Genomic DNA, 22886 nt, shown 5'->3' with positions numbered 1-22886 from the left:
CCACAGGGAGAGCCAGTTTGATGTAGTGGTTTAGGCACTGGGCTAGAAACTGGGAGACTGTGAGTTCTAGTGTTGCCTGAGGCACAAAGCCAGCTGGGTAACCTTGGGCCAGTCACTCTCTCCCAGCCCTAGGAAGGAGGCAATGGCAAACCACTTCTGTGCGCACGCACGCACACACACACAACTTTAACCACTATACCAAACTGGTTCTTGTCTATATAATTACTGTTCTAGAAAAATTAATTCCTGAAAATAGTTACGAAATGTTTGTAGCCAGGCCTCTACTACAATCGTGGAAAAAGTGTTTTTTGATTCCTCAGCACTGGCATTACATCTATAAGTTGGATGGCTATTTGTTTGGCATCTTTGCAGGATTACATCATTCTTTTCCCAAGCTGTGGAATGATAGAGGGCCAAAATGAAGAGGAGCCTTGCATTTAGAAATAGAGAATGAGATGGTAAGATAAAGAATAGCATTTGTAGAATTTAAGCCCTGGCCTTTATGATAATATGAAGCTATTCTCAATTATTCTCATTCTCTTACACTCTTGACACAACTCAGTTTTCTAAATTCTGATTATGATGGGACGGGATGGGATGGATGGATGGATGGATAGATATGCCAGTTCTGTATCAGATCGTCAGTGCTACTTTGTGAAAATCATTACCCCTAATGTTATTTACTAGGCCAAGTGTATATATTGCAAAAGCAAGAGTCATTGAAGAAAACCCTGGTGCTTGGAAAAATCGAAAGAATTCAAAGAAGTACTACCAACAATCATGGCAAAATGATGTTCACAAAGAATTAGAAGCGACTGAACAACAAAACCAAGCAAATTAATCATAGCACCACAAAGTGTTATTTTTTTCCAAATACCTTTAAAAAATGCATGGTCTCTCCTATATGGTACTTTTACCTAAGTATTTCTATTAAAATAGTTAGAACGTTCAGAAAATTGCCACAAAAATCACATGCAGAGTTTTTGAATAAATCCTTGTATTTTTTTTCCCTCTTCAAGGGGATGGGAAAAGAAAGACCATGTTTTATGTTTTACATTTTAGCTGAAAAGGTCTCATTCAGGTATGTGGAGCATCAGATGGCTGAACCTGGGTGAGCAGATGGTGTAGCCGCTGAAAATGTGGCTTAATTGAATCAGGAAATGGAATTCTTGATTGGAATTGCCACGATATATGACATCTGTTGAAGTGGGAGGAAAATATGCAGTAGGAATTACGCTGTTTGGTAATAGCCATTCCCTTCTGGGACTGAATGATAAATGGAGCAAGTCACCTCTACAGGATTTCCTGGCTTGCATTGGAGGAGTGGAATTTTTTTATAGCCAGTTTACTACACTTGTTGGATTTTTAAAAGACACTGGAGGCTGTCCTACAACATATGTTGGGGTGAGATTAGTTGAATGTCAGGAAGTAGCAGTTGTGATTTGCAGTTGGTGCTCAGGTGATGGGGTAGGGAAAACATCCATTGACCTATTTCTTGACATACACATTCTTTGGCGTTAGAACAATGTTTGTTATTAGACTTCTCAGCAAATCAGAACATTGATTGAACTGTAGCAGAGGATAGAAAATGCTTTTTCTATCAGAGCTGATGAATGGTCAGTCAGATGGAAAGAAGACCAAATTCATTATTGAAAGCATTGCTGGTTGCAAATGAATTACAGTAGCTAATTATTTGTATCAGGAATGGGCAAAGTTAACCTTTCAGATACTACACGCAAATCCCATGAGTCTTAGCAGAATGGGCAATTGTAGAGAATGATACAAATTTCAGTCAAACAGCTACTCCACTCTGCTTCACATAGGAAAATGGGGTAAAGGGATGTTAGAATCAGGGAGTAATTCCAGTTGAATTCCATAGATTTCTAATTGCCCTTGCCAGGTGATCCTATTGGTTTCGCCCTACAATGCAACCTGTGTCAAATCCTTGGTCTGTACAGTGTAAAAAAGAATGCTACCTTGACCCATTGGTGCTTCTAGCTGAATATGGTCTATACTGGCTGGGTCCCATGTTCCAGACTTTGAGGGAGCTCCCCCCCCCCCCCCGGACACACACGTACACACACCTAGAGATGTTTGAGATTTAATCTGGAACGCAAACCATATGCTCTTTGCTGGGCTACGGCTTTTCTTCTGTCTGAACCACCATCTCTCTCCAAGAGGCTGAGGCCATTACCTTGTGGTATAAACTTCTGCAAAGAAAGGAGAGATACCTCCCTGCATCCCATAGTAACTGGAGAGGTCTGTGAAGATAGGTTCATTCCCAAAGAACATGCTTGTGAGTTTCATCTTAGCTTGTTGGGAATTGTTTAGCAAGGCAAATGAGGTGATTTCACACATAACTCTTCTGTTTCCTCTATGGTATTTTCAGGCACATTGAATATCAAACAGTGGATCTTAGTGATCATTTTTTAACAGCACACAATAAGAACAACTCAGGAAATTTTTAGGTTAATATGGATAATGTAAGAAAACAAGTGGTTTTAGATTGCAGATCAGATTTTTATTATTGAAGTGGTAGGTGGAGATTTGTGATTGCTACTAAAATTACAGTATTGTTTTTTACAGTTGTGTCTTACTGTGCTAAGACTTTATTGATATGATCCACTTTTGTATAGATTGCCGCAAAGGGAATGCATGTTTGAAAAGATAGGGGAACTCAGTTTTCTACGTTTAGAGGATAATTTAATTACAGCATTTGGCTTCATTTTCCCATATAATATTCTCCTTTACCATATCATCCTTTGCTTTCTTGCACACTTAACACTGTGGTCTTTGCATGTGCGCTAGTATTTTTAGATGCAAGTAACAGTGCCATTTCCAGAGTGTGGAACTATTGTTAGATCCAGACTGCAAAAATTTAGATAATCAAAAGATAGAAGCAGAAAGATACAGAAAAATCTAATGCTTTGCTGCCATCTGGTAGTTGTCAGGATTTTTGCAGTGCTAAAGAAAACAGAACATAATGATAAAATCTGAACCTATGGTCTGAACTATATTTAAAAATCTCTTGCATTTTTCTTAATGAATTCATACTATTTCAGTTCTTATTAACAAATGCCTGTCATTTTAGTTTTGCTTGCCTTTCAAGCACCTTAACATATTATTACTTTGTGGAATAATGTTTTGAATGTATAATAACAGTAAAAGCTTTGTAGGCAGTTTTTTGGTTCAATAAACTAGATTCCGTTGTCTTTGGAGACAGAAGTAAATTTTATTAGGCTGCTTCTTGACATATCTGCTCTTTGTTTTTCAAATCAGATGTCTTTCAGAAGAGATTTTGCAGCAATGTCCTGATAGGATTTTTGCTTAAAACTAGGGAAAGCTATGTACAATCTTGATTTTGTTTCATTAGGGCAAGGAACTTGACATGCCCAGGGGGAATGAGCACTTTAATTTGCCTGCAACATGTACTTTAGGCTTTAGTGTTTGCTAAGCAGAAGATTGTAAAGACTGTCTTGACTGTCTGGACTGAATCTAGACTACATCTTCCAGAAATGGGTGTGGTACAGTCCTTTTGGGCTGTAGTTACATACTCCGCATCTAGAGAATTGCATGTTTGAATGTCCCTGTGTTCTTATGATTTGAACTAGTCTCCCTGATAAGCTCATATTTCATGGAGATGTTTTGCTTGTTGGTTTCTGTTTTTTATATCATGGTGCATTCAAACGGAAGAGCCACCGGTTGGCCAAGAGAGACATTCTTGAGACTCAACAATTGACTGTTTAAAGGCAGCCCTTTATGACGTAACTGTAAGAATTATAGTGATATTCTGCCCAGCAGACTGTGATAACTTAAAAGAGTATGAATAAATTGTGTAACTAGCCAGTGTACTCCAGAATAACAGTAGCAGTACTACGTTCTGGAAGTTGCTATGGGCTGTAATGCAACCCAGTGTGGGTTGTAGAGTTCAGGAGGAGGAGATTTCTGTAGAAAACAGAAAACCGTTTCTAACAGCTTACTATGTAAACATCTGGGATGAAAGAAAGTGATCCTAGAAACTGCAAGCAGCAGCACCCCTTAGTAACACAGTGAAACAGCACTGTCATTTTGACACTGTAAAGACCTCCCTTTTGCCTTTCTTCCTTAGGCAAATTTAGGTCATGAAGACCAAGGCCACTGCCCAATCTTGGCTAACACTCCACAGGCAGCCTCCCAATATGATTTTTGTGACCCTTATGGCATGAGAAAAGTTACTTGCTTTGTTAGCTTTCTTCATGGTTTGAAATGCTATGGTACACCTGAAAGCAGCTTAATGTTCCTGTGTAAGCATTAGCAAAGACACAGTTAACTTGGCCTTATACTTCTAAGAGCTTATGGCAGTCTGTTGATTTTTATAACCTCTTGGAATGTATGTAGAGTCAAATGAAGGAGCTAGATGCTTTTACAATAAATCCAAGGGTCACCTATGCATTTCAGCTTCACCTTAATCGTAAAACATTATGCTAGCTTGGCCTTTTTCTAAATCATTCCATGAATCCTTCTCCTTTATGTAAGCCTTTGCCTCTGTAACCCTCTCTCCGCATTAACTCTGTTTCCTCTCTGTTTTTCTGTCTGGATGTCTACAAATGCAGTCAGTGGTATAGCTAGGCCAAAGATCACGGGCACCTCTCATAAACATCCAGTAAGAAATAGCCAATGAGAGCAGTGGGAAACAGTCCCAGATTTGCACCTGAGCTGGCAGAAGCAGATGATTGGTTGCCGAAGTCTCCTTTCTTTGCAGTTTCTAAAATTACTTGTAGTCAAAAGGCAGCTTGCTCATTATGTTGTTGTACTTTATTTTGAAAATGCATGACCTTTTCCTCAACAAACTGGTGCATGTTCTCAAATAAATTGCAGATTTGCAGCACGTTGCAACAGAGGAGAATTCCGTATTATTCCTGCGGGCATAATGGTGCTATGATTTAAGCTGTAATTTGAATAGCGCATACTCAGGATTTAAAAAAAAATCTCTGTGTTTGTCCCCACCCCTTTATCTGGAATGTAGAAGCAGTTGTAAAGCAGGGACAGGCAGTATAGTGGTATTGGCAGGGATGGAGATTATAATGTTATGTCCTTCAAAAATGAAAGTAAAATATAAGGTATCTAAAGAATGCTTCAGTATGTCCACTAGTATATCCAATGATTTAATTGCCCAACTGAATGTGGTCACCATCTTGTTAGTGGGGATTGTGCCTGGCAAGTGCAGACTGTTGGACGGGCAAAATCTCCAAATTGCCCCAGCACCCCAGGCCTCTGAGGGCACCTCCCTGAATAGCTGAATTGGTGTGTGCCTAGAGCATTGTATGCATGGACAGAATGGAAAGGAGGAGAAAGTAGACTGAGAAAATATTTTCTTGCTTTCTCAAAGCATTAGAATGAGGGGCCATTTAAAGAAGCTGAGTCACTGGGAACTGAGAACCAACAAAAGAACATACATTTGCACAGAGCATCTGTGGAATTCATTGCCACAAGGGATGGTGATAGCCCCTAACTTGGATGGCTTGAAAGGGAATTATATAAGTCAAGGGCTATTAGTCTGGAAGACTCAGTGTTACTTTCAGGTTGGTGGCAGCATACCAATCACAGGGCAACAATAGCGAGAGGACTGCTTGCAAAGACCTGAGGATATCTGTCTGGGCAGGATGGGATACAAAATGCTGGATAAGATGGGCCTTGGCCTGATCTAACAGGTCTCTTCTTATGTTTTAAGCCTCCTGTCAGGCTTAGCTATCTTGTCTTTGATTCTCCTCTCCTGCAAATTTAATGTATGTTGTGCAAGACAGGGAGCTAAATGGGTAGCAGCATTTGAAGCATGCCAGTCACAAATGAGGTGCTTCAGCTTAGGGCCAACTGGGTTCCAGTATCTTTAGAGATCGCAGCATAGCTCCCCAGGTTCTGTCACAGCTACAGACTTTTCCCTTTTCAGTCTCCAGGCTCCCTGATCCTCCTGACTGCTTATCATAAATGTGGAAAGCTATCATGCTGCAAAACAGAATGCCAGTATCCAGCACTACCTGTCTATAGCAGCAAGTGGACCCCTAAGCTTTCTTATGAAATAAAAGTAAGGGATTATTGCAGCCAAATCCCTATCTGGCTTAAAAAAGGACAAAGGAATGCCCTGTCTGAGTAGGACGGTTTCAGCAGGATGACATCCTGATAAATTGGTGCTTTGTAATTGGTTATTCCCCATGGCAGCCATTTTTGTGAGAGCATTCATAATATCTGAAAATTATGGATATGTTCACCAGTCCAAAAGGTTGGACAACACTGTCCCTTGGCAGTCCTGGAAATTTGAGTTTTTGGGGGTTTTTTGCGTGTGTGTGTGTGTGTTTTTTAATGTTGACTCTTGGTGACTACCTAGACGCTGCAGTTTCCTTGCCAAGATTTCAGAACTGGTTTGCCATTGCCTGCTTTCTAGGACTGAGAGGGAGTGGCTGGCCCAAGGTCACCCAGCTGGCTTCATGCCTAAGGCGGGACTCGAACTCATGGTCTTTTGGTTTCTAGCCTGGTGCCTTGACCACTACACAGAGGTAAGTTGTTTGAAAGGGCCTCAGTGTCAGGGTACATGGCTTCACAAAGGAGTTCCACTTGAAGACGTAACTTGTTACATGAACATTCAGTGGCATGAGAAGACAGTATTACACAAAGACCTGCATATGTCATTCATTTTCAGGTGTCAGATGATGATATGCCAGAAGTACTATAAATGAGGTTGACTGGGCTGGCATTTGCTCTATTCCAGACAAATTGAAACTGCATTTGGGTCCTTAAAGATCTGAGAGGGAAAATACATTTGTGAGGACTAGAAGTCCAGTCATTCTGTGCCAGATTCCTCTGAGAGACAAATGACTGTTTTGTTTCTCAGTTTATTTTATCTGAGTGGGGATCTGAAGATTTGGCCAGGAAGCACCTTTCCTCAGTGGCTCTTGTTTAGTCTAAGGGTGGTAAATGTTTGAAATGAGAGCTGAAGGAATGCAATAGGTCTTGTAGATTTGGCTAATGTGGATATAAGAGCCTCGCTGGATCAGACGATTGAGCATAGCATCCTGTTACAGACATTGGCTACCCAGATTCTTCTGGGAAGCAGGTATTTAGACAACAGTCCTTTCTTATCATTCTTCCTCAGGAGTGGTATTATAAACCCTTCAGAGTAGACCAGACTAGGAAGCCAAAGCCATGTAGGCCAATATTACTCTTATTGTAAAGTTACAGTAAGAGAATCTTGCAAGTCTGAATGTACCTCCCCCTCCCACCCTTTATTTTAGTGTGAACTAGGGAGGGGCTTGTATGAGATGTTTATGTACATTACAGTCCTGCCCCAGACTCAGATTTCTTTAATCTGAGCGTTGCCTTGGCAACGGTACTTCTTCCTGTCCCTCAAGCCCATTCCCTCTAACTTCTACAGGTGTTTAACATATGCTACGTACCAATATGGAGGCTACATTTAAGTAGCATTCTCTAAACTGGCATTCGCCAAATGTGTTTGGACTTCAACTCTTGGAATTGTTTTGAAAAAAACATGGTGTAAAAGTCCATCAAATTTAAGAGTGAGTGAGTGAGTTAGTTTATTTATTCATTTGTGTTTTAAGGGCACCCAAATTTAAAAGTTTGTTTGTTTGTTTGTTTGTGTTTTAAGGGCACCCAACTCAACAGTGCACTGGGCAGCATACAGATTAAAAATACAACACATTAAAAATTAAAAACAAAATTATGATCATAAACAGGAGGAACAGGCATGCACCTTAAACACACCCAGGTGGACATGTGCTCCAACTTATCCCAGGGCCTGGAGAAAAAGCCAGATCTTCAAGACTCATTTAAAGGGCAGCAGAATCAGGGTTGTTTGAGCCTCCAAAGAGATGCTATTCCAGAGGGCAGACACTGCAGTGGAGAAGGCCTGCTTCCTAGGTCCTATTTTAAAGAATACAAAGAGAAATCCTTCCCCCCAAAGGAAAGTAGAACATACAAACTCCATACAAACAATTCAATCAAAACTATATTTTAAAGAAACCTAAATAATGCAAATGTGAGTAGATTAATAGGTACCGCTTCAGTGGGCAGGTAACAGCGTTCCGTGTAGTCATGCCGGCCACATGACCACGGAAATGTCTATGGACAAACGCCGGCTCTTCGGCTTTGAAACGGAGATGAGCACCGCCCCCTAGAGTCGGACACGACTGGACTTAATGTCAAGGGAAATCTTTACCTTTACTAAATAATACAAACTATTGACATAGATACAATCTAAGGAACAAATAAATGAAATACAAATAAAAAATACAAAATGATATTAAAAGCAATACAATTATGATGCATTTTATGTTTTGTACAATACTCTACAAAATTACTAGTTATATCTTAATACAAAATACTTTAACTCGATTTTTAAACAAGTTAACTTTAGAGCACATGGAATAATATTGTTGCGTCTTTTTTTCTATTAATGTAAAGCCAATTCAAAGGCTGTGAGTTGACAAATTTCATTGAGCCAATGTCAGGGCCAGCCTCGCTTCACAATAAGACACAGACTCACTTAATGGGTATTAAGGATTTCTGGTTTATTGGAATGATAGCTGACAGAACGAAAAACGGGAACGGGGTAGGTGGTGTGGGGGTGCCCCTTTTATACCCTCCTGTATTGCCCCGGGCTTCCCCACCCTGCTTTGCCCCGATCCCTCTTGATGGGACCCTTGATGGCTGCCTGGGCGTTTTCCCAGTGTCTTCTTTTGTCTCCCAGCGACGGTTGTGTCCTCCGGGGCACCAGGTGCGTCTTATCTTCGTTCCTCTGACGTCTTTCTTTTCAGCTGCCTATGGGTCCATGGGTGTGGGTGCTTTTGGGTGCTTGTGTTAATCCCTGGTTTGATTATCTCCTTCCTCTTTTCCTTAATGATCATGATCCACGTTGTGAGGCTCTTTGTGCCTTGCAACGAGGTCATGACAGCCAAGCTGTAGAGTCTGGTACACAAACATCCTTCCAGGAGTCTGTACTCCTCTTTTTCACATTCATCCAGGCATATTTCCAGTGCTGATCATAGACAAATCACAAGTTTTTGAGATACAATTTAACAAAATACTAATCTCTTTAAAACTTGACTTCCTCCCAAGATCCTGATTCACTATGGTGTTAATATCCATTTGTAAAGGAACTAACACTGTACACAAGCAAAGCATGTGTTGTTAGTGTCTTCAAATTTGTTGCATATCCGAAATAGGAAAAATGATAATCCTTTTTAAACATCTGTTGGGGAATCCAGTAAACCCAAAAATGGTTTTGTGGTTGTTGAGTTAACCTAATTTTCAAATTAAAGGTGTTCTTTAACATCTGGTAATATTGATTATATAACATACTGTAACTCTCCATTTCGTATTTTGTAAAAAATTATCTTTATAAATTTTTTGATTTGTTGACAGTTTATAATTTTTGGTTTAGCCTCTATGAAAACCTTTCCAATACTTTGAAAGCTGTTTCAGAGGCTGCTAAACATCTGAGCCAGAGACCATAATAAATGCTTTAACTGTATATGTTACAATTTAGCTGTTTTAGGTAAATAATATTCTTTCTTAATCTTTCAGAAATCTTAAATTAGTAATTGAGTAAGAGTGATTATCTCATTTTGACCCATATTTCCCCTCCAAAAAAGTTGTTCCATACCATTCATTTCTCATGAGAATTCAAATCAAATTTTGCTACCTCACCCACTAATGTCCAGATAGATCTAATTGCTTTTATCACTAGAAATATCACCTTATTCTTATAATAGTTGCAATAAAGTATTTGCCAAAATTTCAAGGGCACCAGATAAGAATGAATTGGACTCACAATGGTACATGTATAATTTTCATTCCAGTGTATTACTGAAGTGAACAAATAGGCCTAATGATATATGACAGCTATAGCTTTCAAAGAGAGATACTTGATAACTGACCATTCCACAAGAAATTTACCATTAACCTGCCAATTTAACATTTCTTTGTTTAAAATTGTTAAACAAATTGGCAGGTTAATGGTAAATTTCTTGTGGAACAGTAAATTACCAGATATCTCTCTCGGTGGAATTAACACCGTCAGTATTTTGAAAAGGGTTATCTTGAAGCTATTTTAATTTTCATTACGTTATTCCTCCCCCATACTCATAGATGTTTATCCATTTCTTGGGATCCTTTTTTACCTTAACAAATAAAACCAGAGATATATGTTTCTATTAAACAGGATATTTTCCTAGGAATAATAATCCCTAAATATTTAATAAAATCAGAATAGTAAGCAGGTACTATTTTTTTTCACACACTTCCATAAACAGCTTATTATTATTTGGCAAGATGTTAGTTTTATTACAGTTTATTTTGAGTATTTACCATATTGCTATACCTTTTCTGCAGATTTGGACACATATCTTTGATTGTATAATGTTGCATCTTAATTGCAGGGGAAATAATCAGTTCAGTAACTACTGGAAGGTAAAACTGCCCTTGCATAAAGCCTGGTAGTGCTGGGTGAATTATTGAAGGTGGTACCTTCTGCAATCTTTATGCCATGGTTTCTGTCAAAATATTGACATCTGCATTTTATAAAAGTATTGGTGATAACTTCCACGATTTGTAGATCTTTCCCTGTGTTTAAATGACTGTAATTTAAACCTCAAAGAATTACGAAGGTAGGATCCTTTATCAAATCAAAAGATTCATTATGTAACTAATAAAGTCTCAAAGAATAATACTGGGTGATTTTGCAGTTATAGTGTGTGGCATCACAGGTACTATTTTCTCTCAGTGCTACATCTGTATAAAATCACAAGGGGTGGTCATTGGGAATTTTGGGGTTAAGTGTCACTAATGCATTGATGACACTCAGCTCTGTTTCTTGGTAACATTTGAAGCAGCAGAAGCTACATGTTCTGGACCAGGATTTGGATGCAGTGATTGAGTAGAAGAAGGTAATAAACAGTTTGAATCCTTACAAAATGGAGACCTTTTGTCAACTGGGAATATTGAGAATTGTGACATTTGCATGTTCCTAGTGTGTACGTGGTTTCAGGACACTTCTAAACTTATTGTTATTGAGGCTCAGTGTATTTCTGTGACTACGAGTGCCTATTACAAGGTTTATTTGGAAATTACTAACAATGTTTTGTCTATGTCAGGGATAGTCTTATCCATGCACTGATAACCTCATGCTTAGGTACTATAATGTGCTTTATTTGAGGCTGTTTTACTTGGTCCAGAAGCTCATTGTTTGCTGAGTGAAGCATCTTGATGTGTATATGTAATGCCTCCATTGAAATAAATGCCCGGACTGCCCATTAAGCCAGGCTCAGGATTTTGCTTACGATATACATGATATATATAAATGATATAAATACTGTATTGTGGAACCCAGGTAGTAGGGTACTTCTACTTCTTTCGCTATTTATGAGATTCGAGATGCTGTTGATAGTACTGAGGACTGCAAACTGCCAGTGGTGGCTCTTTCTCTTGAAATTCATGAGGCACCCACTGTTACATCTTTTAGGCCTCTAAGGAAGACGTATCTTTTCATCCAGACTTTCTGTGCATGAGTGAGTGATGATGAATGGATTTTGTGGGGATTGAAACTAGCTAAGTGGAAAGAAAGCATGACTGTTAAAACACTGCAGGTACTCTCAGCATCCAGGGCTGAGAAATGAGTGGGGAAATGTCTGCTTCCACTTAAATGCAGAAGGAGATGCAGAGTTTACACCAGTGTTTCTCAACCTTGGCAACTTGAAGATGTGTGGACTTCAACTCCCAAAATTCCCCAGCCAGCCTTGCTGGCTGGGGAATTCTAGGAGTTTTATTTATTTCTTTATAAAATTTTATCACCGCCCATCTCCCTCCCAGTCCACACATCTCCCTCCCTCCTTCCCTCCCTCCCATTCCCACGTCTTCCTCCCAGTCCACACATCTTTAAGCTGCCAAGGTTGAGAAACACTGGTTTACACCCTTGAGTGATGTATAAATACAGTTAGATTCCTAGATTCTGCAGTGGCTGATTGTCATTATAAGAGTTTCTTTCACCGCTTCCTAAAAATGAAAGCACGAACGAACCTTATCTATGGGAGGCTGAGCCATGCCCTTGAATTAAGCTCATGAGTGCATGTTTGTGCTCCTTGAGAGAGATTTATTGCCAAGCTCAGGGTGAAGCCCTGATAGGTTTTGTTTTGTTTTCATTTTCCTTTCCTCCTTCCTGTGCATGTTTTTAACAGTTTATTATATGGTGTATTTTATGTATTCTAAACCACTTAGAGATACTGTAATATTGGAAACAACATCGTATACTTAATAGTAAGAAAAAACAGTCCTAACAATCACTGTTTACATTCTAAGGATGATCCTCAAAGCTGTTGGAAGAGAGTGACCTAGTTGTATATGTTGCACTTGTCAAATAGCTCCTCTTATTTCCCCCTTAAAAGCCTCATCCAGTAAAACCATGATTAAAGATCTTCTAAGATGGTTAGCCAATAAATCTAGCACGGCCAAGTTAATACCTGTCTTGGTTATTTTGGAATGACTAAGTAAAAGTCCTGGAATATTATATGAAATGAATTTAATTTGGAAGATAACTCTTGTCTTCAGGGCCTCTTGTAATTTAGAAACTGCCCGACTTGTTTTCAAGTTCTTCTGTTTATGAAATACACATGGGTGTATTGTTATGCCACGTTTTAGATACACATAGCCTTTATGTCTGCACATAAATAATCAAACCCTCTCCACCTTCCTGGCTGTCTAGATCAGAGTCTTAAAGCCTACCCCATGACCTAGAATACTGTGAAGGCCTTGAACTAAACCAAGTTGTTTCTGGCATAATCCCACCAGTCTTTCTAAAATTCAACAACCAGTAAAATTGGGAGAGATGTTGTGGCCAGTCTTTCTCCTTTGTGCTGTCAGCTCCAAAGGAATAGTTAGGTTGGGCAGCAAAGCTCACTTTGGCCTTTATATTTATTTTAGCATTTTTTCTCCAAGACCCTTTTTAAAACAACAGGCATCTCCATCATTTGACTTGGGGCTTGCTGCATGCTGTACTTCTGTTTGTGTGGCTGTGAACTCAAAATTCCTGGTACATGGTTGCAGCAAAGAAAGAGCCTCACTCCAGCTTGGATGGTTAAGTCAGGGTGCCAAATTCAGCCAGTCTTTGCTGGGTTTTTGCAGAACCCCAGCAAAAACACTATCTGTACGCCTGAGGCATGGATAGGTCCCATGCAGATGCTTTGGACTGTAACTGTTTCTGAGTCCTGACTAGCGTGACCAGTAGGAAAGAGGTGTGGGAACTGTAGCCCAGCATATTTGGTGGGCCCTGGATTGTCCAATGCTCACATAAGGCCAGCGTTCCCTAAATGGGGACCCTCTGCTTGTGTGGATTTCAACCCCTGGAATTCTCCAACCAGCATCCTGAAAATTCTTCAAGTTGGAAATTGACACATCTGAAAGATGTCCATATTGAGAAAGGCTGATCCAAGGCATATCCCCCCCACTAAAAAAAAACAACAGAAAAAAACAATGAGAAATGCCCCGGGTTTTGCTGAGTCTTTTGCGCTACTTAGTCCGTGGTATGGTTCATAATTAATGTTCATGTAGAAAGCTTCACATACATTATCACACATACATGGTTTGTATGGTTTGTATTTCATAGGGAATGAACTGTGTATCTCTGAGAAAAAGTAATGCATGAAGAATTCCTCTGTGCACCTCATATCATACATTTTCTACCTTCTGTACCTGCCTAGACCTTGACTAAGCTTCCAGCTGGTGCCATTTTGCAGAGATGTGTGTGGTTGCCCCCTGAGGAACAGCGAGGCCAGATGTCATGGCATTGCAATAACAGAATTCATGCTTAGGGAAGAGGAGGAGGGGATGGGGGGTGGGGTTGGCCTCCTGTAATGATCAGGGCACCCACCCAGTTGTAATAGTTGTCAGTGGAGGTTGAGATGGTTGGGCTTCCTCAGAGGCACGTCTGCAAGGTGTCAAGGCAGGTTGCCAGAGAAGAGAGGAGTCTTGGAGCCTGGCAGGGGATCAGTGCGGCAAATCAAAACACACATGTCCTGTGTTCGTGCGATTACCTTGGATACCTTCTAAGAGAAATAGAATGCAATGCGCCCCTCTCCAGCTTTTCATAGTGTTGCCTGTTTTCCCGTTTAAAGCACATAAAGGCAATTTTCTCAGTACTGAATGACCTAAAAAGGACCCAAAGCAGAAGGGAAGTATTATATTTGGTCATCTGAGTGTGTTTGTGTGTGTGTGTGTCTGTGTACCTACTTGTGCATGCACCTCTTTTCACGATAGCCTATACCAAATAAGTCCTTAATGAGCCCTTAACTGAAAATTCCCCAGAAAAAAATCCCACAATCTGCCTCTAGTTATTGATTTTTATTCTTGCAAGTCCACAGGTCAAATGGGTTGCTGGTTTCTTCTTTTGTTACTTAATTCAACTGCTATGTGATGGTATTAATTGCACCTAAACCTCAGCCTCAGAATAATGAGGCTCAAAACAGAGATTCTGTTTTAAGATCAACTATGGGCTGGTTACTATCCAGAAGTTAATCTCTCATTTTAGAAGAGAGACTAACTTCTCTCCAGAAGTTGCTGTCTAGAAGTTCCTCTCCATTTAGCATTCCCACTTCCCTGTCTCCAGCAACACTTCTATGGATACACTAATTAATTAATATACTGTACTTCTAATTCACCTAATAGGCATAGTCATCTGAACATAGTATAATGCCAGTTGAAACATTTTAAAAAATTCTAAAAAAAAAATTAGAAGAAAAAATGGTGAAACAATAACAATAAAATGCAATTTTAAAACATTTTTTAAATTGTTTAGTTTTTCTGTAACTCTTTGCTGCCATTTAGTGGACGTCTGGATTTTTGCAGTTCAAATGTAGCAACCTTATAGGCAGGTACATAACAGGAGCATTTGACCTATGCCATTTAGAGCTTCAAACTTAGAACCAAAATACTGAATTAGGCCTGGAAATGACCTGATAGCTAGATTCATACTCCTTAGTCGGGACTATACTCCATGCATTTAATGGATTGTGCTGGAGAAAGCCTCATGCAATAATACATCTTTTAGTCTTTATGGTATCACAAGATTATGTGCTGTTTTACTGCCAAAGATTAATACAGGAAGCCCTTAAAAACATAGTAATGAAAAATACTGATACTCTAGTGACAAGAGATGTACAGTACAGTAGCATTTTCTTAAAGTGTTGGCCCCAGTCCAAGATAGGGCATAATTTATGGTTTGCTTCAGGCATTACACCATCACGGATTGATTGTGGTAATCGCTATGTATATGCATTTTTTCTCTTTCTCCAGAGTTTATTATTTTTCATTATGTTTAGCCATCGTGTTTTCAGACTTGTAGGTTGTCTAAAACCTCAAAACTTAACTCTTAACAAAAGGTGATCAGAGGCTTGATTCCACTTGCCATCCTCCTTAACCTGACTTCATTGTCAGGCACAGATTTCCATTGTTTCCTGGTTGGGTAGCTGGTTTCTCTCCCTCCTCCTCCCCTTGCCTGTTCTCTCCATTCGTTTGAGTTAATGGTCCCTGGCAACCTATAATTCTCAGCTACGTGGGCAAAATAAGGTATATTTTAAGAGTGGCATCTTAACTTTTTCCTAATCCAGACATACTGCAATGGTTGGTAGCTACAGACTAAATATGAGAGAGGCATTTTAAATAACGAGAGTTAATAAATTAATGTTGCAATAAAGGCTTGAGGTGGTGGATAATCCATTATTTTGTACCTGTTTGGAGGAAAAAAAGACTTGAAAGTTGTAAGATGGCTTAGGGAAAAAAAGGTTAACACTTTCCCACTTGTTCAAAAGGAAATAATTTGCACATGGTCCAAGAATACACATGATAGGATTATATGTGTAACCTCCTCTAGGGCTACCAGAGCTGGGCTGCATAAATCTGGATGACCACTAGATGGTACTAAAGCATTAAGAGTTTGTTCTGTCTCCGCTGCCATCTGAGGGTCTTCCAGATTTTGGCAGACCAGCTCTGGTCGCCCTAACCTATTTTCATTTTACTGCACATCTTTATGTCTGATCAAGGACTGGGGGGGAAAACTAAAATATCAATAAGTTTTTCTTTATTTTCTGTCGCGTAGCTGGAATATGTAAAGGGTGAGAACATTGCCAGTTTTGTAAGCAAATGGCAAGTGTTTCTGAAAGCACGCCGTATACCTGATCCCAGCAGTTCTTCCAGTGTCTCTGTTGTTAGGCAGGGCAGTGGCCTGATACGTTACAGATTATTTGCCATTTCGTATAGATTGGGCTGTTCTATTCTCCTGCAACGTATCGTTTATATGAAATCAAAATGTTTATATTTTTGCATTTCTTTTTCAAGAGAATGACATGCATTTGGCGATTTCATCAGCCTTCCAGAAAAAGAAGGGGTGGTTTCTGATCCAGAAGAGAATCCATTACCCCAGAACGAAATATTGGGAATTGACATTGAAAGAGCTTATCAGAATTATTACTATTTGCACCTGAAGATACTAAATCTCTCTCCATTAATATCTGACAGGACTCAGCTGGGCAAGCTGTTCAAACTGCAGTTCTGTGTCTTGAGTACAAGTGTGTGAGGTGCACAGATATAACAGTAACTTACTACTAACTCTTGTAGGTCTAGGCCACCCTGCTACTCTTTCCTCTTAGCCACTGAGTCCCCTTGCATACAGTCCCTGATACATATTTGTGCACACAATCATGCAAAATGCTTACGCACATTTGGTGGGCATGCACATGGGTGAAGTGGGCGATGTCCTTCCAGTTGAAGACCTATGTTCTAAATAGTAGAAATGTGATATAATGCACACTGGTGCCTTGTACTGTATATCACAAGTCAGACACATGAAACTGCCCTGCTAATTCCAGAGACAATTCAAGGGACCTGCCACTTTTAAGCCCTGTATGTCTCAAGTCCTAGATATCTATGGAAGCATCTACGCCTAGTGGCTTCTACTGCTCTAATAAGATTGAGCTGGGTATGCTTATTCCAAGGCCCTTCTCTTAGGGACTATCGTCTATAGGACTCAGGGAGTTGAGCCTTCTCTGTTGCAGTCCCGTTACTTTGGAAAAGCTTGCTACCCGAGATCAGCCTAGCCCCCAATTTGTTATTTTTGCGATTAAAACATGGCTTTTTAAGAAAGCCCCAGGAGGAGGTGTAGTATGAGTTAGAACCCCCACCCTGGGTTGTGCTTGGATGTTTTGTTCTTGATGTTCTTAGTCTTTTTCTTTTCTTAGTAACTTTTGTTATTATTTTGTACTGCAGTCCGTTGTTTTATTATACCAGTTTTGCATTTTAATCCTTTTACTGTAAGAAGGAATGTAAGCTGCCGTAGAGTAATATGGAGATAACCTTGACAAAGGTATGCAGGAGCTATTAATGGAAAAGTAAAGACAACTCTGTCCTGGGAAAGGGGAAGGCATGAGAAGAAAACTCAAAAGAATCCCACTTGAAATGCCTTTGCATTGGTCCTGCCACTTCCCATTGGGCTACTCTGCAGAATTGCCATGCTCAGCCTTTAATGTTGCTCTTAACTAGCACAAAAGGAACACTGTCGCCATATATAAAACGATGAAGGCACAGGCATCCCACCAGTGGCCACAGGTTTTTCAATATTAAGCAAATAAATTGTCCCTCCTCCTACCTCCAGAATCACAGCAGGATGCCAAAAGAGATTTTTGTACTTTGCTTGTTGACTTGCCTTGTTTACCTTTTTGGCTTCTGTGCTGTGTTCAAATTTAAAATAATTGGGACTCACTTAGTAGCTTCTTTTTACACTATTTAGGTAAAAGGGATTTGTGGAAGAGTTAAGCATGGCTACTGTTAGAGCCTCACGCCTTCTTGACTAATAAAGCTTTTATTTTTTTTTCCTACTTGGAATAAGTGCTTCTATTCATACACTTTTTAAATAAAATGCATAACTTGGTTCTGTTGTGACATCATAGATGTTAAAATACATGAGGGTCAAGAAGGGCCAGGATGAGGGATTCCAAGCTATTAAAAGACTCTTCACAAAAGCTCTTTTCTTTGAAGACCTGCTTAAGCATCCATTTTAGTTTTCAGGTTTTCCACATGCATCATCTGCACACCGTCTGGGTTTCATTTTCTCCGTATCATTTTAAGGCTTGGATTCCTATTAAGTCTTTTTAAGGAAAGGTGGGTAATTTCAGGAAGCCAGATCATCCCGCCATCCTGAATGCAAATTGAGAATATGCAGATACATTCCTAAATATATTAGGACTGAGGTGGAGAGTAAGTTTCAACAAAGGAACTTTATATGCTGAACCTTGAAATGTAAGTATTCCTCAAGAAAAGTGATTGGTGTCTGTGGCAGACACTGCAAGATGAGGCTAAATCCTAATGAAAAATTAATCCATTTTTTAAATTTCTCAGGCAAGAAGAAAAACCCAGGGTTGAAAATTCCTAAAGAAGCTTTTGAACAACCACAGACAAGCTCAACGTATGTATGCCTTAATCATGTTATGATGGGGTGGGCACTGGGAGGGGGGGCTGGAGCAGTTCCAACAGTTACATATACTTTTTTTTTCCTTTAACACTAATCCTTTCTTAATTTCAGGAGTTTCAACAGATTTTAACAGGCCGGAAGGGAGACTGCTAGGGTGGTTTATCAGCTCTTTTTTGGTGTAAGTGCTGTGTTTGATTAAAAGTGAGAGCAAAAAGGGAGTTTGATGAGAACTCGGGGTATGTGCTAATTCAGTGGGCTTTTTTTGCACAGTATTCGTAATCAGCCAGGTGCTGTTCCCTGCAAAAGCAGGACTGTTGCATTAAGACCTGGCAAATAGTTGTTAGGCCAGGCTCATAAGAGTTAAGGGTTGCTGAAAGTTTGTGGAGGTGGCGAAGGTTGGGAAGTTTTTCAGGTCTGTTCAGCGTTTCGGGAGTCAGTGGATTAAAACTTGTCTGGAGCGGCCATCTAGATGATCCAGTAGGTGACGTTGCCTGCCTCCTGTCCTTGATCAAGGGCCAGCTGGGGCTGTATAGTCAGGCATTGCCATATTCCAGCCCCTGTGCTCTGCCCTGGTGCCTAGCCATTAGAACCCCGGTTGCCCTAGTTTTTGGCTGTTGCTGTGGACTGCACGGTTGGCTTGTAATAACATTCTCTTCATCTACTATTTAAATGTGGATGAGAGGGCCAACCGTGCATGTCTTACTGAAACCTGGCTGGCATGGGGGTGGGTGGGAGCTCTTGGAAATGTGCCCACCAATGTTTTGTTTGGCATGCAGCGCTGGGGCAGGGACAACAGTCTGGTGATTGTCTTTTGAGGAACTCCAGTGGCTTCTGGGGCTACTGCCCTGCAGAAAGTGGATGTGAGCTCCTGATCATGAAGCTGGGCTGTAGGAATCAGATGGGACTGCTGCTAGTGTACCAGCCTCCCTGCTGCCAAGGGGCTGCCCTACCTGAGCTGCTTGATGCTATGGCCAGTTTGGCAGTAGAGTTTCCCAAACGTAGGGCAATGGGGACTTCAGTTTGCCTTTTCTAGGTGCAGTTTCAGAGGTAGCTTGGGGGTTCATGGCAACCATGGAGTAGATTACTGAGAGCCTGACTCCCTGTGGGGGTCACATGTTAGAAATGATCTTTCTCTCTGAATGGGATAGCATTCCCCCAGACAGAGCTGATATACACTTTGAGGATCCTCTTGGACTCACCATTTATGCCCATTCCTGGATCGGGAGGGCCTGCTCATGGTTACTGACCCTTAGTCACTTCTTGGTTGGACCACTACAGGGCACTCCACATGGTGCTGAGAGAACTGGAAATTAACTGATTTAGGCATCTGTACAAAGCAGCAATGTCACCTATTGTAATAGAGAAAGTAAGGAGCTGTAAGGGATGGATCTTTCTGGAAGGGACCTTTGCTCTTTCTTTACTACTTAAAAAGCACATTTAAAGAGAGCTAAGAGTTCAGATTAATGCATGATGTGTGTAGCCCAGATCTCTACAAGTTGATCAAGATACTGGAATACTGCATGTGTTTGCTTCAGGCTATTGAATAGTCTTTTTCTAATTGCAAATTGGTAGATTTAAAAGATTTAGAAGCAGTGAAGATAATGCACAGGGAGCTATCTTTTAATGGAGGGGAAATCACAGTACAATTGGTGTGTGCTAGCTCTTGCATTGCATTTTAGCGTATTGGGACCATAAACTGTCACACTGAAGTAGCAGTTCTTGGATTGCTTTTACACTGTATTCTAACAAGCTCTGTATTTGAACTTTCTGACTCTTCAGTTGTGGGAGTTTTCATTCACTTCAAGTAGATGATAATGGCATGTGAAGTAGATGATAATGGTGGGTAAAATCATCTTGCCTCAGCTGCGACAATCAACAGGAGGAAAGCCAAGCTTCTGTTTGCCGCCTTGTCTCTTGTTTTCTGGGTTTGTGTTACGTCTTCAGTTGGATTGCTTCTTAGTCTGCTGTGGCCTGGGAAATTCTTGAAGTCACTTCCACTGCTTCCAATAAAAAGATAATGTTTGCCTAGTGTGCAGGGTCATGGAGAGTGAGTTGGAGCCTTGACATTTGCTGGATTAATGATTACTTGAGGGTACCTTGACAAATTTGTTAGATAACACAGAAACTTACTTTACCAAGTTGTGTCAAGCCAGCCTTTCTTTCTAATTTGGCAATCAGCTAGGATAACAACCTTTTCCCCTCCTGTTCTTGTACTGTGTCTGCTGTATCTCCTTTCAAAAAGGAGGTCTGCTTTAGTTGGCGGTTTTCTTTTGGATGCAGGTCATAAAACATCATACAGTATCTGCATTTCCCCCCTCCCCCTCTTTTTGCAAGTGATGACAGGGCACCCAAAATAGCCAATAGAAGTACAGGCTGCACCAAGAACCTGATGCTGCTCTGCCAATCAATAGAAGGACTTCTTAAGACTGAACACTCTCTTGTGACCAATTTCCTAGAGCAGAACTATATCATTGACAAATGCTTCTGTCTGGAAATTATGGCAGCCCAGGTCTGGCTACCTCACCAGTAGACATTAAATATGCCAATGGTGGGGAAGAAGTTAGGAGTTCTGGGAACAGGGAAGGTTTAAAGCTACTGTAGAACGATCAACAGATAAATGTCTTAAAAAACAAGATTATTTATGAAAGTCTATGTAAAAATAATTCTTCAATAAAGAAACAGATTTACAGGGGCTCCTCTAAATAGCTCCTGGTTTTTCTGTGTTAAGTGGTAGTTTGACCTCTGTAGGAATCCTTTTAAAAAGAAACATGACTGACCCTTTGTAAAAGAAGGGATTTATGGCAAAGCTCAGCATTGCTCAGTTTACTTGGAGCTATTTCTGTCATGCATATAGCAAGATAAATAAGGTATTTTTCAGGTAGGCTTACTTGTCTGTAATTCATCAGATCAGATTAAAGTCTGAATGAGCAAAATTTTAAGATTTATGATATTTTGAACAGGATTCATCTTTGTAGGTACATGGTTAAAATAAAATAAAGGGGTTGTTTTTTTTAATATACCCTGTGGGGTCCTTGGTGCTCTCTGAGCCTTGTTGTTTTCTTGTAGACGTTTCATTGCCAGACTAGACAACATCTTCAGTGGGAAGAGAGTATTTATATTTTATACCTGTTTGGTTTCTGGGTATTGATAGGTTATCAGAAAGGAGCCATAATGAACCTTAACTCCAGGAATATATTAGAAACCAAAGCCAACCATAATATGTGGATCTTTTGTGGTGAGTGGAAGGTATTTTGAGGAATTCCTCATTTAGAGGAATTATTTATTTTTTCAACCACAATACTATAGGAGCTCAGGGGAAGTAAATGAAAGGACAATTGCTCTCCACTGTAATGATCCATAGATATTGGGTCAGGTAGCAAAACGGTTATTTTGCATGGAAGAGAGGTGTAATATTAATGATATGGCTAATTAAGTGGGAATTGGAGTTTGGATACTGATAATTGGACACTGGTATTTCTGAAGTTTATTTCAGATCTAGTGTCAAATCAGAATCTAGCACAATTCAAGATGCATCTCTTCTTCTGCAGTTGCATGTACCCATACCTCATGCAGAACATTCCAGAGATAAAATATTTTAGTGGGAACCCCACCTCTGCACTGATAGAAAGCCTATGAGAATGTTCTTGAGAGACAGGAGGAGCAGCAGCAGCAGACTAGGCAATGATCAGATAAGAGGCAGCTTAGCCCACAGAAGCAATGGGAGTGGGGCAGATGTCTCAGAAGGGACCCTCCCAAGTTTCTTGGACTGTAAAGGTGAGGGGGGAAGAGTTGTACTTTCAGACTTGCAAGTTTTGTTACTGTAACCTTACAATAAACATAGTGGTAGTACTCATGGCTGATGCTTCTTGTCCGGACTACCTTTAAGAGCTGACACTAATCCTGCAAGTTGTAATCTTCTTGTTATCTCTTCCCCAGTTTCCCCTCTCCCTCTCTTTCTTGTATTTGTGTCAATTTTACATTTTTGTTTCTTTGGGGGCCTTAATGGCTTTTTCCTCTCCTAATATAGGGTTGCTTGGCTTTAAGGGTTCCATTTTGAAAGTGCCAGAAGTGTATCAGTAAATTTGTCCCAACATCTGGCTACTGCGTACACACCATCCATACAGAAGAAAGGCACACTGTAGATGTTTGTTTGTATTGTAAAAAAGTGAGAGAAAACAGGTCCTCTAGCTTGCAAGCTTCCCTCTAGGACAGTGTTTCTCAAGCTTGGCAACTTTCAACTCCCAGAATTCCCCACCCACCTTAACATTGCCAAGGTTGAGAAATACTGTCCTAGAGGGAAGCTTGCAAGCTAGAGGACCTGTTTTCTCTCACTTTTTTACAATACAAACAAACATCTACAGTGTGCCTTTCTTCTGTATGGATGGTG

The 22886-nt window shown here is 40.2% G+C and overlaps 1 protein-coding gene across 1 annotated transcript in view; it reads left to right on the top strand.

Moving 5' to 3' along the window:
- MAP2K6 (mitogen-activated protein kinase kinase 6) overlaps positions 1-22886 on the top strand; it is a 98161-nt gene that overhangs the window by 36493 nt on the left and 38782 nt on the right. Inside the window, exon 2 of the mRNA XM_063293444.1 lies at positions 18427-18493. Within this exon, the coding sequence (XP_063149514.1) occupies positions 18427-18493 (67 nt within the window). The remainder of the gene's footprint in view (positions 1-18426; positions 18494-22886) is intronic.

Source organism: Candoia aspera, chromosome 2, assembly GCF_035149785.1.
Source record: "Candoia aspera isolate rCanAsp1 chromosome 2, rCanAsp1.hap2, whole genome shotgun sequence".
Taxonomy (NCBI): domain Eukaryota; kingdom Metazoa; phylum Chordata; class Lepidosauria; order Squamata; family Boidae; genus Candoia; species Candoia aspera.
This window is presented reverse-complemented; position numbering and strand designations above follow the sequence as displayed.